Source organism: Sus scrofa, chromosome 13 (genome assembly GCF_054392235.1).
Source record: "Sus scrofa isolate SSC_HxYL_T2T_F1_AM1 chromosome 13, Sscrofa_HxYL_maternal_Yorkshire_Landrace_v2.0, whole genome shotgun sequence".
Classification (NCBI taxonomy): domain Eukaryota; kingdom Metazoa; phylum Chordata; class Mammalia; order Artiodactyla; family Suidae; genus Sus; species Sus scrofa.
In genome coordinates, this window is record NC_139395.1 from 98,845,985 (window position 1) to 98,864,362 (window position 18,378).

General features: G+C 42.6%; 1 protein-coding gene across 9 annotated transcripts in view; it reads right to left on the reverse strand.

Annotated features, from left to right (window-relative positions):
* Nucleotides 1-18,378, reverse strand: part of SLC9A9 (solute carrier family 9 member A9) — a 685,137-nt gene that overhangs the window by 112,272 nt on the left and 554,487 nt on the right. For all 9 annotated transcript variants that reach the window (XM_084989945.1, XM_084989943.1, XM_084989947.1 and 6 more), the window contains one exon: nt 3,785-3,836. In XM_084989945.1, the coding sequence (XP_084846071.1) occupies nt 3,785-3,836 (52 nt within the window). The remainder of the gene's footprint in view (nt 1-3,784; nt 3,837-18,378) is intronic.

An 18,378-nucleotide genomic window follows, 5' to 3' on the forward strand; every position in this document is an offset into this window, starting at 1 on the left:
CTGTACCCCTCCTGCATTGTTCTCCATCCTCTTAGCTGCTCTATTGTTACATTCTCTGAATTCACTGTATGGAGCTGTTTACCTTTTTCTTCTCAGTGTCCCCCATTAGAGTGTAAGCTCTGTGAGTGAAGACTTTGAGTTGGTAACTGCTGCATCCTCCTCACACTTAGAGTAGTGCCTGACATGGGTGGGTGGTGTGCATGAGGAAAGGAAGGCATGGTGCAGACATGCACACCGGTTAAGAGGGGAAGTTCTAGAACCAGATTGTCTGGGTTCAAATTTCACTTCTTCTCACTACGTGTCCTTTGGCAAGTTATTTAACTTCTCTGCAGACCGTTTCCTTATTTAAAATAGAAGCATAATAGTAGTACCCGCACATAGTTTTATCTTGGCAGGTAGATGAGTTCATACAGATAAAGTGCTTAGAACGGCATTAACAATGGAGTCACAGATAATAGGATGATCATGAAAAATGGCAAGAAGGGTAACTGAAGAGCAATAGCAGCAGCCCTTCCTTGGGTAACAGGAATTTTCTACTGAAAAGTCTACTGAAAGATTAAGGCAGGCATGGGGCGCCAGTGATTCTCACTTTCTCTGCAATGTTGTGCTGCCAAGGACATAGAATCAATTACAGGGAAAACTTCCTATGGGGAAAAGGGTGTTTGAGGTCTTTTTATTTTATTTTTTTTTAACATTTAAGAGACATAAAATTCAAACTGCAATCCCTTCCACTTCTCAAAGTGGCACATTTGCATAGAGTATGTATTGAAAGTTTAATGCCTACATGTGGAACATGCTTTGTAAAGATTTTGGGTCTGGCATAGGTAAGATATAATACCACTCACACTTTTAAGGTGTTACAAGGTGAGAGTTCCCGCTGTGGCACAGTGGATTATGAATATGACTTCAGCAGCTTGGGTTGCTGTAGAGGGATGGGTTTGATCCCCAAACTGACACAGTGGGTTAGTGGCTCTGGCATTGCCACAGCTGTGGCATAGGTTGCAGCCTTGGCTCAGATTCAATCCCTGGCCTGTGAACTTCCATATGCTGCAGGTGCAGCAATAAAAAAAAAAAAAAAAAAAAGTGTTACAAAGTAAAACGGAAAACTGTGACATTGCCAGTTAGTCAGTACCACAAATTCATATTTCCCAAAGGTTATCTTACTCTCCAGAACAGAGAAAGAGGAAATTTCTTCAAAAACATGTACATGTCATTACATATGTTTATTATTGATTTTGAGAGAATATGATTAGTAATTGCCATCTGTGAAAGTTTTAGCTTTTGGTAACTTAGAATAAAGTCTTTATTCAGAGGTTGATCAATGCAAAGATTACTCTATTTGTTAATGCAAGGCCAGTGTGATAAATGCAAACTGAGTAGAAAAATGCAGTCCTCCTAAGAATTAGGTTTATGCTCTGTAGTCAGAGCGACAAATGCTGATAATAAGCAAAGAGCTGTTGGGCAAAATGAGGGCAAAGAGGTTCTTGACACATGGTCTGGAAAGTCCCTAAAAAACCCCTCTGTCCAGGTCAGTGGCAGCTGCTTGGACAGTGTGGTTTGTTATTTCTGGCCTGAGACCATTGTTTCCTGTACTTGACTTTGAAGATCAGAATTATTCCAAGGTGTAGAGAAAACCTCTTTCTGAAATGTAGCTACCTTGGTAGTCAAACATCACGAGTAAGAATACTTCTAAGGCACTTCTTAAGAATAAAATTACTTTTAAGCAGCAGCAGATCAGTAGGAACAGTGCAAATGACAGCAAGTTTAGTTAGACGGCTCTTTATGTGTCCTCTACAGGAAGCCCCAAGTAAGGAATTTCTTTTAAAGAATTGTGACCTATGAAGTTTTGTACCACTTGAGGCAAGAGTATAAATTTTCCCTCTAATTATAATAATTTAGTACATTGCTGAGTATTATTTACACCCCCCCCCCGTCCCTTTGGCTACCAGAAAGCTTACTTGTGATTCAACCTTATGGTTTGCTTATTCATGGATTTTTTTTTTTTTTTTACTCCTCTGGTTTTGTTTTCTTCTTCTTCTTTTTTTCTTCTTTTTTTAACTGAATTTTAAAATTCTTACAAAATATTTTCCTACTATTTTATTATATGTGGTGGTATAAGCTGCTTTATCAAGTCCTTCATAAGACAGTTTTAATGAAATTCATTGTTAGACAGTTTTCAGAAATATAATTTCATTTGACTGTCATAACAACCTGGAGGAGTAGACATTATTATCATTCACATTTTATAGACAGGAAAACTGAGACTCAAACCCATAGAAGACTTGCCCAAGATCCAAATACCATGTAGTTTTCACTGTACTATGTTGTACTATCTCATTTCTCTAACAACAAGAAAAATACATTTACTGATTTAAATATCTTCAGGTAAGAGTTATTTCTGAATTGACAATGGGGTGAACAAGCTAAAATAAATTTAATTTATAAAAGAAAAAGTTAGGCTGGTAGGTAATCTTACCATCAATTATATGTGATTGTAAAATATAAGGCAGTTAGAAGAAGATGAAGAATTTTCTTTGATGAATTTTCTTCTATCTCTTTTAAAGAAAAAGATATAAGGGAAGGATAAAATTTAGATAAAAGTTTGGCTTGAAAGTAGGAGAAAGGATTCGTTGACCTATATGAGAGAAAATGCTTTGTGGAAATCAGCTCCCACCAGCCCTTCCTAACTACTCATTACCGCCCACCAGTGTGAAGAGATGGGCTTTGATCTCCTTTCTAAGGTCACCACTCTGGCCCGAATCCCTGTACGCCGACACCCCTGCTGGGCTCAGTCCTGCAGTTAGGTGTCTGTCCTGGGCAATAAAATCTTGTGAAAACAGCACCAGCCTGGCCTTGGACCACATAAGACAAAAAAATTCAAAGTACCTATGACCAGGATCATTGCCAACTTAATTTTCCAGCCCTTTTTGTAGAGCATAGGATCCTTCCTTCTTTTATGTGAACCAAGAAAGCAGCAGCATCTTGCCCAGCAGCACTAACCAGCTGTGCCTCATTGATGGGATAGTAGGAAAAAACCAGGAAATAAAAGCGACATGGGTCCTCTTCAAATATAGATATGATCAGGACACAATTCATTAAGCAGCATCCCTTACTAATGATGCTGTTCTTTCATGTCTGTCTACCAGCAACTTCAGCAAAAGGTGTAACCTTTCTACACGATTGTTCGCTCTAAGTACTGAATTAAAAATGAGTAAAGCAAAATTGCCAATGACAGATTTTACTGGAATGTTACATTCAAGTCCAGAGTGTAGAGATTATATTTCCCTTACTTGAGGCGGCAGCTCATGGTTCTGAATAATTTTCCCTAAGGATCTTCAGGCTGTGTTTTTGCAGATTTTCCATGTTTCTGTATTTCTGTATACCTAGACCTGATAAATGAGAAGTCATGCAGGAGAAGCAGGCCCATCTGTTGTGGGCCCAACATGTATCAAGTATGCATCAAGTAAATCCCACCCAGATGATCAAACTAGCAAGTGGCTGGGCAGGGATTTGAACTCCAGCCTGTCTGATTCCAAGAGCTGTGCTTTTGCCCCTAAACTGCAGTGTCCAGGCTTTCTGCTGCCACAAAGTAGGCACAAGTGTATGCTAGTTCAAAGCACTCTAAAATTTATGCAAAGCTTATTGACACCCCAAATTCCTATGTATTTTATGGTCATCTGATTTGTTTTATCTTCAGAGGCAGCCCCCTTTAGAATGAGCCTCCTGGCCATGGGACAGAACATCTCATATCTCTGTACCCTATGCATGGGCTGCTTTGACTTGCCTGGTGTGAGGAGGGCTCCTGCTTCTGATCTTCATCCAGTTCCACACCAACTCTGTGAAAGAGGACAGAAAACTGGTAAGAATGTTGCTGAAAATGAGAGGAAACAGTCTTGTGTGTCAGCACCAGAACCACAGACAATACAAATCAGAGGAAAGCTTTGGCAGAAAACCATCGTACCTCTCCCTGAATCAAAAGAACTTCAAATAGGAGTTCCCTGGTGGCACAGCAGGTTAAGGATCTGGTGCTGCTGCTGTGGTGCAGGTTCAGTCCCTGGCCTGGGAACAACCATATGCAAAGAGTGCAGCCAAAAAACAAAGAACTTCAAATAGATTTATGGCAAAATGAGAACTTGTACAGCTGGGCCTCCACACAGCTGGGGAGATGGGGTACCAACAGCTGTTCCTTGCTGCTGTCTTTCTCCGCAAGAGCAGGAGCCCTTGAACCTAAAGTAGGAGCCCTCAGGAAAAAGACCTCCACGGCTTCAAAACCAGTATCCTGGAGGGAGGAATACCCGCTCTTCCTGCAGGACTCACTGACCAAACTGGTCTGGGAATGTGATGGCCCAGCTGCAGCAGGCTCCTCAGTACAGAAAAAACAGATCCTTTGCTCAAATGCTCTCGGAGGCTGGCACTAGGGAGGCTCCAGGTTTGTGAGGCCTGAGGCTTTATACAGTTTGCGGGTGCTCTCTTTAAGAAAATTAATACAGAAATACCAATACAAAATTAGGTATGAATGTGACTCTTCAGAAAGAGAAAATAAATTATAACACATTTCGTAGTTTTAAAATCTGGCAAATGCAGTAGACACCTCAAAATCTAAAATACATAATATCCTAATTAATTTACTGCCTGTTGCACCTCTAAAAGAACTTTTTCCTAATAAGCTTTGCCTGCGTATTTTGAAAACTATTTTTATATGATAATGATTTTGTATAAGAGAGACTAGGGAGATAAGGTAGTCTTTGCTCTAGCAAGATTGATCAAAATTACTAACAACTGGGAGGCTTTAAAGCATGCTTCTCCCCCCCCCCCTTTTTTAAGGCTGCACCTGTGGCATATGGAAATTCCCAGGGCAGGGATCGAACCTGCATCCTCATGGATACTAGTCGGTTCTTAACCCACTGAACCACTCAGGAACTCCAAAGCATGCGTTCTTATACACAAACACATTGGCTGTGTGCAGTACTGCTAACGGTTAATATTCCTGAACAGACAAGATTTCTGATAAATTTCATTTCATGCAATTCTCATAAACAGTACCCATTACATTAATCGTAGTATATGCTAAATCATTAAACATGCGCATTCCTGAATTTTGGTTTTGATGGGGCATCAATGAGAACAGAATCCTCCACTTTGGATTTTACACATCTTGTGACTGGAAGAATTTTTCCACAGACTAGCCTCTGGCTCAGTGCATTTCAAGCCTGGTTTTTTCTCCTCTATCCCCAGATGCCACAGCACCTGTTCATCTTCAATTCAGGCTTGTGGCACTATCCCTGTAAGCAGTTCCTGCAGGAGGATGGCCAGCAGCGACTTGGCCTTGCCTAGAAGTGAATGCAGACCACAGAGCCACATCCCACCAAACATAAACTAAACGCACTCCCAATTCGCTTCCCTTTAGGGGGATCCCACAGATGGGGGAGGGAGGGGAAAAGTGCCGAGAAGCTGTAGTAGCTAGAAAAAGCCCTCAAACCCAACAGTGGTGCAAATATATTCCTTTTGCGAGTCTTACAAAAACATAGGACCATGGGAACACAATGCTGAGGCTCTTCCCAGGGCCTTGGAAGGGCTGGAGCACATGAGAGCCTGGAGCTTGAACTTCCTCTGCTCCCCAGAGTGGGCCTCTGCCTGTGGAGGGCGGGATGGGGGGCTGCTCAGGGCCTCAACCACCCGGCTCCAAGCACCATCAGAGCCTTTCCTGAGAACACCACAACTTTCAGAGCTTTCCTTCCACTTCCGCCATGTAAACCCTTCTTTAGGGCCCTCGTTCTGTCCTCTCCATGGGGGAAGGAGAGGCAGGTTAGAAGCCACTGGTCCTGCAGATGTGACAGCATGTGAAAGGAAAGCTACAGTGGAGAGACAGCTTGTTTAAAATACCTCTGATTTTCCAAAAATTAGTGTCTGTGGGGCATGAATAACCCCTCCTCTCTAAACCAGGGGGTGAAATGGGTAGCTATTTATTGTGTGCTGAACTTTTTGGCCTTCAGGTAACTTGAAAGAGCTTCTGATGGGGACTTACCTTTGATATTCTTAGAGTAGAAAGAGCTTTTTGATATATTTCATTGAAGTTGGAGGGAGCGAAGGAAGGGAAGAGGGAGGAGGGAGGGAAAGGGGTCAGAACGGAGAAAGAAGGAGTGGGGAGGAAAGGGAAGAAGAGAGAGGGGAGGTGGGAGGCAGTGCTGGGGGAGAGAGGGGAGAGCATACTGGGGCAGGTGTAGGGGGTGGGAGGTGAGAGACAGGAAGGAAAGGAGGAAGGGGGAGTGGGGAGAGTGGAGCAGGAGGTAAGGCCCAGCCTCCTAAGATGGTCTACGCAGTGACTTTGGGGTATGGGTGGCCTGAATGCAACCTCTATGGACCATGGGGCCCAAGTGGGAGGCACCCTGGCTCCCTTTCTCAGAAGCTGGGCCACCTTCAAGACTCTGGTGGATCCAAGCTTTCTGGTGGATGGTGGGAGCCCCAGGAGCCTTTATTACTGAGTCAGCCTAGATCCCTCCTCCCCAGAGCTACCTGGTACCCACGCAGGCTGTGAGTTGAACTGAGGGTCCTGAAGTTCCCATTGGTGCCCCCGTTTAGGGCTTTTTGTTTTGTTTTGTTTTTGTTCTCTGTCTAGAAAACTGGAGAGAATAGAAATCAGATTTCATAAGAAACCTAACATTTTAAAGGCTGAGGCATTACTGAGGTTTTCCACTAAAACTTAAGCTTTTCTCCCTAGCAGCAATCAGAGCAGACATTTCTAGTTTCAATTATTCCAGAAGCCAGATGGAGCAGAGGAACCACAGCAGCGGATTATGTTCTTCAGTTTTATGTGGGACTCGGTGAAAAGCACCTCAGGGGCCCGAGAGATCTGCTGTTCTCCTCAGAGCAGGAATCCGTCTCCTCCCTCCTCCCATTTGATGGAAGGTCAGGGTCTACTCCTGGGGCCAGGCCTGAAGCCCTTCTTGTCCAGCACAGACTAGACCTCCTCAAGAGGCCTGAGGAAAGAGAAACTCTGTGTGAGTTATTTCCCTCCTGGGGCAGCTGGGCTGAACAAAGCAGACATGGTCCCTGCTCTCACGGGGCCATGCAGTTTGTGGGTTTAATTAGAAAAATCTAAAAACTTGACTAGAATTTAAGTGCTATGAAGGAAAGGCATATAAGAATGATAGCTTCTTCAGGAGTTCCTGTCGTGGCACAGCAGAAACGAATCTGACTAGGAACCATGACATTGCAGGTTCGATCCCTGGCCTCACTCAGTGGGTTAAGGATCCAGCGTTATTGCCATGAGCTGTGGTGTAGGTCGCAGATGCAGCTTGGATCCTGCATTGCTGTGGCTGTGGTGCAGGCTGGCAGCTACAGCTCCAATTTGACCCCTAGCCTGGGAACTTCCATATGCCACAGGTGCGGCCCCGAAAAGAAGAATGATGCCTTCTTTCACTTGTGATTTTGGCTTCATTTGATAGAAATCTTGCTAAAATATATTACCTGGCTCACTGCCTCCTTAAACAGAGCATGATGAGGATACTTGGAACTTTACTGGAGGTCTCAGTATCGCCACTGGCCCCATAAAATCTAATACTCACTGTGTTATAATGATTTCTAAGAGGTATGTGAATCTCTTTATGCTAACATTAAATGGTCCCTGGCTACTCTACTTTTTCTTTTTGAAATTCTTGCATCTTCCAGTTAGATTCCTTTGATATCCTGCCTGCAAAAGTCTGTTAGCCTATTATCTCTGTGCTCCACCCCTCTCCTTTTTAGTATGGAAGCGATAACCTGAGAGTCAAAATTAGTAATTTTTTTTTCTGTTCAAGTTTATAATATACAGATCCATAACAAAACAATACAATGGAAAACTTATAGAAGGGCTTATAAGAAAACACAGTTGTCTTCTGCCACACTCTGTACACCTGCCACACTTCTGTACACTCTGTACACTCTCCACTGCCTCTGAGGGCAATTTTTGGCCTTTTCTCAATTGTGACCTATAAACTAACATCATCATGCATGGCACATTCACACATCATCCTTGGGGTTAAGCAATCACCCCAGCTGAGTCTGTATCCCTTACTCTCCGCTTCAGAAAATCAAGTCAGAGTGTGAAAGTGACATTCTTTTAGGGTTAGCCTTGTATCCACTCACTTTTATTTGTAAGAGATTGTTTATACACTACGGGTTCTTGAGAGATTATTAGAAAGAAGACACGATGTCACCTTGGTATGTGGCACCACACATGTATACAGCAGCTCGCAGGTGAGATCACAACCCTCTTAGGTGATATCCAAGGTTCTTTAGCACCTTTCCCACCACGTCAAACTACCCTTTCTGCCCATCCAATCCGGATACAGTGCCCCCAGGGCTCGTAACTGGACCTGCCCTTGTTTTTGAGCCTTAGTACCCATAGCCATGAGGAGCTAGCCGGTGCTCTTCAGGATACACCAGTCCATGAGTTCTGATTCTGCCTAGATCAGTGCTTCTTCCATCCACTGAACCCCCTCTATCCAAACTCCAGGTGATGTTTTGGGCCATGCTGGTCATCACTGGCCATCTGTGATGTCTCACCTCCTTTCTTGAACTTCCCCCTACACCCTTCCTCTTCTGACTACCACTGTGGACCATCCATCTTGTCCCAACTTGGTTCAGATACCCCATCACTAAAAGTTTTCACTGACTTGGACTGCAAGTAGCTGTACACCTTCTACTCTGCTCTCTGCTTCTTGACAGAACCCCCATGGAGCCCCTGTGATTGTCCTGCTGTGGCTATGGCAGCCCTAGCCCACCCTGTGTTCACCTGGTTGGTTCCCCTAGCCATGAGGAGCTAGCTGGTGCTCTTCAGGATACACCAGCCCTGGCTGGGATCCGGGGACTCAGGATTACCCTGTGGTTGTTGAGGGGTGAGTAAAACTCAGCTATTAAAAGCCTCTCACTGCCATGTGACCTGCATTACTCTGCCTGGGTTTCCTTGTTTGTAAAATGGTGATAGTGACAGGATTTGCTGTGGTGGAGATTTAATGAGAAAATATTGTTAAGTGTTAGTTTAGGGCCTGGTACCTAGAGAGCTCTTAAGAAAGGGAGTTCCTGTCGTGGCTCAGCAGAAATGAATCTGACTAGCATCCACAAGGACACAGGTTCAATCCCTGGCCTTGCTCAGTGGGTTAAGGATCTGACATTGCCTTGAGCTGTGGTATAAGTCACAGACACATGACACGACTTGGATCTGGAGTTGCTGTGGCTGTGGCTGTGGCTGGCAGCTGTAGCTCTGATTCAACCCCTAGCCTGGGAACTTCCATATGCCAGGGGTGTGGTCCTAAAAAAAAAGAAAGAAATGTTAGTAGCTATTGTCCATGTTATTGTGGGTTTTTAAAATTATTATCCATACTTTTTAAAATCAGTGGGGCCAGGGCTCAGTACTGCCATGCTCACTGCTCAACCCTTCCAGTCCCTGGTTCTGTACGGGGCTACCCTCGGGTATCTACTAACAGCTACAGTTGAGCCACAGAGAGTGCCCAGTGCCCAGCGGGGACTTCCAGTTTCACCATAAAATATCATGTCTACTTATAGAGGGCTAAACTCCCCAGATTGGAATTCATTTACAATTTACCGGTAGGCTAGGGAGGTGAGAAGGCAACAAAGAAGGAAAGGAAAGTGTCTAAAGAGCATGGGGAAGGGAGGAAAGGGCAGAATTGAGCACAAAGAGAAAGCAGGTGAAAAGGAAAGAGCACATTAGTATAAAGGGTAGGTGCAGGTGATGGATAAATCACCAGAAAGCTGAGTGTAACTTTAGAAAGGGAAGCTGAGGGTGGATGGAGGAACACAGCCCAAGAAAATTTCTAAAAATATAGAGAAATGAGAAACCAGTAAAGGATTCAAAAGCCACTAAAAGACTGGTTAAATTTTTATACGATGTTTTGCATTTTTGATGTACCTTTTAATTTGAAACAAGTCGAGTGCCGCCTCCATGGTGTTCGAATGAAAATGAAAACGAGCTCTGAACATATTCCCAGCTGTGCCCTCTGACACCTCACTCTGGGTTCCACATTTACAGCATCCGGCGCTGGTTTCGGAACAAAACGCATCTCTGGGCACCATGATGTACCTCCCCACACCCCAGAGCACCTTCATTCTCTGGGGAGTTTCATTAGACACAGTAAAGTCTCAGGATGCTCCCGTATCCAACCACGGCAGAAAGAATGCTCCATAGTTGGGTTTTTCTTAGAGGGGAAGCAAGGTAACTAACAAAAGGCTCACTTTTCTCGTTAAAGCCAACAAAATCCATTCTGATCCTTATCACTTAGCACCTCCGGAAAGGCAGTGAAATAATATATATACCAGGGCTTAGTCTCATTGTGTGAATGCCAATAGCCTCGGGTTCAGTTTGGTTCTTTCGAACCCCCTGCTGATGGGGGCTAGGCAGTGGGGGAGGAGAAAACTATTTTCCTTAAGAACTGTATTTGATGGCTAAATGTAAAAAATGACATTTTCAGTACGAGAAGAGCAACTAGATATTGAGCACAATAAATACACCAGGACAATGGAGGAGTCTAAAAGACACCAGGTGAGGTATGTGGACTATTGCGTAGCCAGGAGATCATTACATAGGGGCAAATATCCGGGACTTCACTCCATTCTCATGCCATATCATTTGAATAAATATGAGTGAGGCTTATGGATGAACAAAATTAATCTAATTAATCATGCAAATATTTTAAGTTGTTTTGGGAAAATAAGAAAATGGACTAAAGTAAGTGGAAAATCCTGTCAATTCTGTGATGTCAGTGTGGAGTTGAGACCCTGGAGCCAGGCTGTACAGGTTCACATTTCATTTCTATCATTTACTACATTTGTAACTTTGGGACAAAGTGCTTAATCTCTCTAAACCTCAGTTTTCCCAACTGTAAATAGGGAATAAGAATATATTTACTCATGGGTTATGATAAGGATGAAATGAGCTAATATATACAAAGCAAAATATTGGCTGCCACTTAGGAAGCACACAGGAAACATTAGCTGATGTTTTTGGTGTTATCACTATTAGGGAGAAATCGATGTACCCTAAGTTGAATGGTAAATACAGTACAGATTAAAGCTAAGAGTAGACTGTCTGTAAATGACAGATGCTAGGATATAACGGTCAATGATGGGATTCCTGCCATCAGTGACCCTAGAGCTAATGGGAAAGACAGACATCAGAAATAAACTAGAGTATAGTGAGGTAAGCATTGTACACAGAATTACTGGAACACACCAACAAAGAGCCCAGCCATGATGGGCTGTGGAGGGCAGGGCATGTTTCAAAGAGGAGCTAGGTATTGAAAAGGGAGTGTAGTATAAGTGCCTGACATTAGGCTTTTGATTGCCAAGGCATCCATTTCTGAAGACATCCATGTTCAGTAAACACATCACCAGCTATATGATACAGCTCTTAGCCAAACCACCAGATGAGGGATTAGGCTGCCCACCCACAAAGTTCCCTCTTTCAGAAAGGCCTGGGTAACCCAGATGACTGGCTGCTTGAGTGACCCAGATTCTCCTTTCCTGCACCTGAATTCCTGTTCTTATGCTTTAAATTAGCCAATAAAGAGTGAAGACCCGAAAACCTAGACACCACACTCTCATACCTAATAAAGGTCCATATCCTCTCTCTCTCCCCTTGACCTTCTTGTGTGGCCTTGGGGACGTCAGATAGCCCAGTATACCCTCCGGGACATGTGAGCAATGAGTCTTGTTCCTTCAAGTTCCCCAGGAGTTTTTGGAAGAGTGTCCTGCAATCATAACAAAAACCACAAGGGCTGGTCCAGCCACAACTCTGGTCCCGGTGAGGGGAATGTCTGTGGGGTCTCTTTATTAGGAATTTGGGTGAGTCAGTGCCTCAGGCATCTCTAGCTCACAGCATCTCTATTGTAGGCTGGGACCCATGCCACAGTGAGGATTTAGTGAAGGAGAGGTTGGGGGAGGGCACTCCAGGCTGAAGGCACTGCATGGGCAAAGGCCTGGAAATTTAGAACAAAGTTGATTTAGACCATGGTAAATAACCGTGAGTAGACTGTGAGGGTTAGGGTATGCTGAGGTGGGCAGTGTTGCTTTGGGCAAGATCAGAAAGTAATCTGAGGTCAAATTAAAAAGGATCTTAAATGCTATGCTTAGGAGAGTGTTTTTTGTTTTGTTTGTCTGTAGGCAGTTGGGATTGAAATAATTAGTTTTATGTTCTAAAAAAACCACTGGTGGCACAACTGTGATATTAAGAAACTAGAGGCATGGAGGTCATTTTGTGGACTATTGCAATAGTCCGGCCAGGAGTCTAAATTGAAGATAGGGTTGGTGGAGAAGAGATGGATTTGAGAGACGTGTATAATGAGGAGTGGGGATGGTGGTATGTGACTGGGGCGTGAGGGAGAGGAAAGTACTGAGATGATTCTGAATTTCTACTCAGGACCCCTGAATGGTTCACCCCTGCCATTAGACAGGAGGAGCATGTGTGGATTTTCCCTGAGGCACATACTGTAAGAAAGACGGGACTGAAGCGCAGCATCAGGAAGTTCTGACCAGTCGTACTACGGGTGAAGCAAGGTCATCCCTCTACATTCTTATCAGCTGAAGGAAAGTAGCCCCTTCCCCTTAAGAGTTTGCTTGTCTGAAGTGGAGGTTGAGACCAAACTGTGAAATCCAAAGAAACAGGGAGAGAAAATGGGTGTTTCAAACCAAGATCAGTAGACTGGGAATGTTCATGGAAGCTGGAGAAGGGCACATCACATTCAGTATTTGAAGACAGATTGGACATCTTATTTAAGAAAGGCTACAGAGAGACTTAGGAAAGAGACTCTGGAGAGTAATTTACCACAGTCTTGAAGAGAGGTGAACATTTTCTGGATGTAGGCTGTGGCAATAGATGTAGGAAAATTTCAGTTTGGATTAATATATGTTACATGGGCAGTACCACATGGGAGCTACCCAAATGTAGTCGATGTGGGCTCAGTATCAAGAAAACAACCCCTCCGCACCCCCACTTCTTGTTTGCTTTCAAGCAGAGAATGAGGGCTCCTATGAGAGGTATGAGAGGGAGTCCCTTGATCATTAACTGGGTAGATGGTTTTACACTCCTACCAGAACACTGGATTTCAAGCACACAGGTTAATGTGTACACAGAGGCAACTCTGATTTTGAATTTCGGGAGTGATAAGGTAATACATCTGCCAATGAAGTAATAATTGTGAACTTCCACCTTAGAATAAGACACTGGCAAGTCTGGGGATGCTGCTGAAGGCAGAGCCACCCTCTGGGTTTCCACTAGCACATGGACACAATGTCATTCATTGGTCTCCTATTTGTTCTGCTAAGTTACACTTTTCTATCCCTGGGACTTGGCTGATTACTAAGTTGAAAACGGCTAGATCAAGGGTTCATGTAACATGTCCTGGTGTTCTATGGTTGCTCATATGATATTTGTTCTTTATGAGATTTTGCATGTGGAACAGATTCCTTGGATCACTGACAGGTTGATTGGACTAGAGGTGGGTCTGGTCTTTCTTTGCTGATCCAGGTTACTAAAATTACTAGGTAACAGCTAGTAAGAGCATATAGCATAATCATTAGGAGTTAGATACCCTGACAAGCTGGTCCCACTATTTACCTGTGTAACTATAGGCAAGGAGCTGTGCCTCCCTTTCTCTTTCTATAACATGTAATATGAGTAGTAACTATTCCATGGGGTGTTGTGAGTTGATGCATGTAAGGGGCTCTGCACAGGGCATCATCAAGGAAGTACTCAGGAGAGGTAGCTGCTGTTCCTGTTGCGGTGGCTGATGCTGTCTTTGCTACTTAGGCCCTCTGGATAAAGATTTAACTGTGATCATCTCCAGCATAGGAGTTATGTTTCACCCTTCCTCATCTGACCTTCATGTTCATTTTCCATGTGACTTTTGATTCTGGCAGAGGCTTATTTACAAATGTAAAGACTGAGAAGAGTAGGTGCACCCTGGCTGCATAGATGAACGGTGGGGCTAGTGTTTATGATCTCTAATAATTTAGAAATGCATCTTGGAACATATAAGTACACTGGAAAAATTATGTTCTTTGAGAAATAAACATCAATAAACAAATATGTCACGGACACAAATGCACATCTACATCATGTTCTTTAAGTTTGGCAAAACTTCCCTTGAATCTGGAGTGCTTAGTTCTGCCAAGATGTAAGCTAATTTCAGGATACAGATAAGAGTCAATTAGAAATGGGATTGAGACTGAATGCACAGACTGATTTCTCTCGATTTAAATCGCAAGCGCACTGACACACTTTGGTGGGAAGACAGATGTAATAACTTATCAAGGCATCTGGCCTTTCTTCCCCAAGGCTTTATTCTGGGTGCCCTCTATGGACAATCAGGGATTTATCAGAGCCAAGTGCTCATCCTCTTTCAAGAAAAACCATTCTTTCAAGTGGATTAACTTGTTTAAATTCCAGTGTGTTACCAGGTGGGCATCTTCTCAATGTCAAACTGAAGACGTTGTGTGAAGAAAAAGAGTGACATTTTACTACCGAATATAAAGTGGTTGTAGGAATCTGCTTTATATGTTGGTGTGAAACCAAAAATGGTTGAAAATAAATCCCAGACCATCAGCAGTTTGAGTGAGAAGTGGAAAACTTAAAACTTGGAAACTATTGTGGCTACTTCACAGTCAAACAAATAGGCTCCCACGACAATACCGGAAGTGTGTCTCCTCCCCTGGCTCCAAAACACCCCAAGCTGTAAGGATGTCCAGGTGGAACTTTGGCATAAGCCCAGCTCTCCATGAAAGACCATACTTGGTGAGCAATGTGGGTCTGGACTGGCATTTCAGAGCAAGTCTTCACACTGCTGCTCTCTGGTGTGCTCAGACTTCAGTGGGAAGGAGCCTGGATGGCAATGTCCTCTTGGTACAAGAAGCATATTCTCCCCATGAGAAATCATCCACAGAAATCAAGAATGGACTTTGGCAATGAGGGGGAAATATATGGAACACACATTTAGGGAACCATCAAATTCCTCAATGCAATAATCTGGAAAAATTGAGCAAGCCAGGAATGATGACCAGGAAACATTTCTATTATTTCCAGGATATTATTTCCATTATATCGTGGAAATAATCCTAAGAGGAGAACCACAAAGCTTGGCAATTCAGAGATGTTTACCCACAGTACAACTGATGCAAAATGTGTAATTCCAATGGTTGGTTCTGATTTCTCCATCCTGAATTAACTTTAACTGTTGGTAGGCAGGTAATCTACAAGATGTTTCGAGAAAGTTACCTCCCCAACTCTAATTCTAATGCCAGGACTTTCTTAGCATGAGATAAAGTGCTTCATTCCCCATTGAAGATTAGACCTACAGGCAAGAATTTGGAAGAGGCAATATTTGGACTTAATAGTCACACAATGTACAAGTGACTAGATCAGGCTTATTCCTGAGAACAGAAAGAGATGAGAACAAAAGGCCAAAGGCAAAAGGGCACCTAAGTACTGAGAGAAGGCACCGTGGAGTGTGGAAGTAAGGGAAAGAGAATGTGAAAAGGCAACTGGAAAAGTAAACTTGAAATAATAGTAGCAGCTAACCTATATTAAGTGCTCAAAGAGTGCTAGAATACGCATTAGGTGACAGTTATGGTTTTTTATTTAAAGCATATGGAGGATGGGAAGGGGATCTCAACTTATCATTGTAACACCATGTATTTTAGTAATTAAAATAAAAAAGGGATTTATAACTCATTTCTTTAAGTTAGCCATTAAAAAGCACTTGCAATTGGGTTCTGTAATAATTTTCCACCAGTAAATCTGTTGCTCCTGTCTATCCATCACCTGTAGATAGTACAGAATTATTAAGCACGTGGACATAAAACATGAAAAAACAGCCAAAGAAGATTGTTTCACCCATACTAAGAAATCACTATAATTGAAATTGAAAGCTTTGGGGTAATAATGGTGGCCAAAACCATTACTTAAGCCCCAAATTGGAAGTAGATTGTGATCCATAAGCTCTACAAAGCAACTGAAATCTTATTCTCCTTTGGGGTGATTAACAGTTTTTAAGGTCATGTGATGCTATTAATAATTCACACTCAGCTTTTTGAAATACATATACTTATTTTTTTAATGAAGAAGCCTCTTCCTTATCCCCAGAAGAGAATTAAGATAGAAATACTAGTCTCTTGTGAGTTCCCGTCATGGCACAGCGGAAACGAATCAGACTAGGAACCATGAGGTTTTGGGTTCTATCTCTGGCCTCACTCAGGGGATTAAGGATCTGGCATTGCTGTCAGCTGTGGTGTTAGCTGCAGATGCAGCCCAGATCTGGTGTTGCTGTAGGTATGGTGTAGGCTGGTAGCTGTAGTTCTGATTGGACACCTAGCCCGGGAACCTCTATGTGCCGTGAGTGTAGCTCTAAAAAGCTAAAAAAAAAAAAAAAAAAAAAAAAAAAAAAAATACTAGTTAGTCTCAATATTGCTTATCTTGCTTTTGTTAAAATGCATAAATATCTTATTTTTGAAAGGGAAATTGACAGGAAGAGATAATGATAAGCTGGGAAGCTGTTACTGCATGACTCATAAAAAAGAAGAAAATAATTTTAATTTCTTGCTGAGAGGGGATTAAGGTAAATCACTAGACAAATAATGTTTTCTCTGGCCAAGCCAGCTGCTATTTACTGTGAGACCAAGGTGCATGCCTGCATGCAGGAGTATGTTAAAATGAAATACAATTTTTAAATTTTAAAGCAAAAGAATTCAGGATTAACGCTAGAATTACACTGAAAACTACACCTTGATTTCAGAATCAAAGGATTAAAATCAGGGATGTGAAATGAGAATTAATGAAAATGCCATTGGGAAGAAGTTATCTTAGAGCAGATAAAGAGAGAGCCAAGAGGAGTGAGTAAAAATCTGCTGTAAAACAGGGTTTCAAATTATCATGAAGTCTACAGAAAGTGCATAGCATGGAAACAGAATTAGCATCAATTTGGCAAAAAATGAAATAATGAGAGTTAAGTGAATGCTCATGGCTAATGCAACACTCAGGCGTTTTTAGCCTGTCATCTCAAAAGATCTAGATGATAGCTTAAACTATTGTGTATGAACTGATATTTTTCCTGACACCACACTATCCAAGCCCTAAAGGTAAATATCAGCTAGGATAGGACTCCTTCATCCATTCCCTCCTTCACTCACTTCATTTATTCATTCATGAACCGGTTGGTTGAAGATTGACTGTTAATACATGCTAGATGTTGTGATAGATACATGCCAGATACATACTCTAAGTAGTTGCATTGGATTTCATCAAATCAAAGATGCCATCAATTATAGGGCACAGTATTACTTTGTATATCTCTAAGAAGAATACTGCTAATTGTACTTCTGCCACCATTGATTATAAGACAAGATTGACCTCAGAAATAAGATGTGAAAAAATGTGCAGTTGGAATCAATGACACATGCACACAAAATAAGCAAAATCTAGTGCTCAATGCCAATGCCAGGCTATTAAGCACAGTGGCCTCTGGGTATTTCATGTATCAGTAGTATATTATCTGCTTGGTTCTTGGGGGGAAAAGTCGAGATATTTTTAAAGTTTCTAAAGAAATATTTTAAAATTTTTTAACAAATGTTCTTTTTATGCTTAAAGATTAAAAGGTAATGTATTCTCCCTCTTAATTCTATTTCAAACAACTGGAAATCTTGCAGTGAAATCAGGGCTAGGACTAGGTGACTTCTCTCTCCAGTGCTGAACATTAGCCTGATCCTGAGAGGGAGCACCTCTTTGTTAAATTTTGCATCCCAGATACCTTGCCTGCCTCATCCTATTCCTGATCTTGAGTGAAATAATCTCATGGCTGATTTTGCTGTCCCGTGCCTAGATCTGGGAACTGCGTGACTTTTTCTATTTGCCCCTCTACGTCCTCTCTTACCCTTCTCCACATTGTCTTGGGCTCTGGAATGGTCAACATTAACTGTGTTCTCTTGCCTTCTGACTTTGGAGGGAAGCACTGACAGGATATTGGAAGCAGGTAGGAGAGTGAAGACAGTATTTCTTGAACTCCCTCCTTGCTAGTTCACTGTGGTTGTCTACGCACCTCTCCCAAAGCCTCAGCTCCTAATTGGCAGCTTTCTCTATACAGCTGCTCTCTCTGATCAATATTCCCTCACCCTTCCCTTTTGGGTACAGGGTAGCAGCTCCTTTCCACTGCTTCTAGCCCTGGGGTACTGCACCATGCCCTGCTGGTTTTCTTAGGCTAGCCCATATCTTTGTAAAATTCCCTTGATTAACTTTCCTTAAATGAGTCAGTTTGAAGGTGTCACTTGTTTCCTGCTACTCAGGCTACTGTAGAATATTTTACACCTCTAAACATGCATGTATGGAAAGTTCTTACT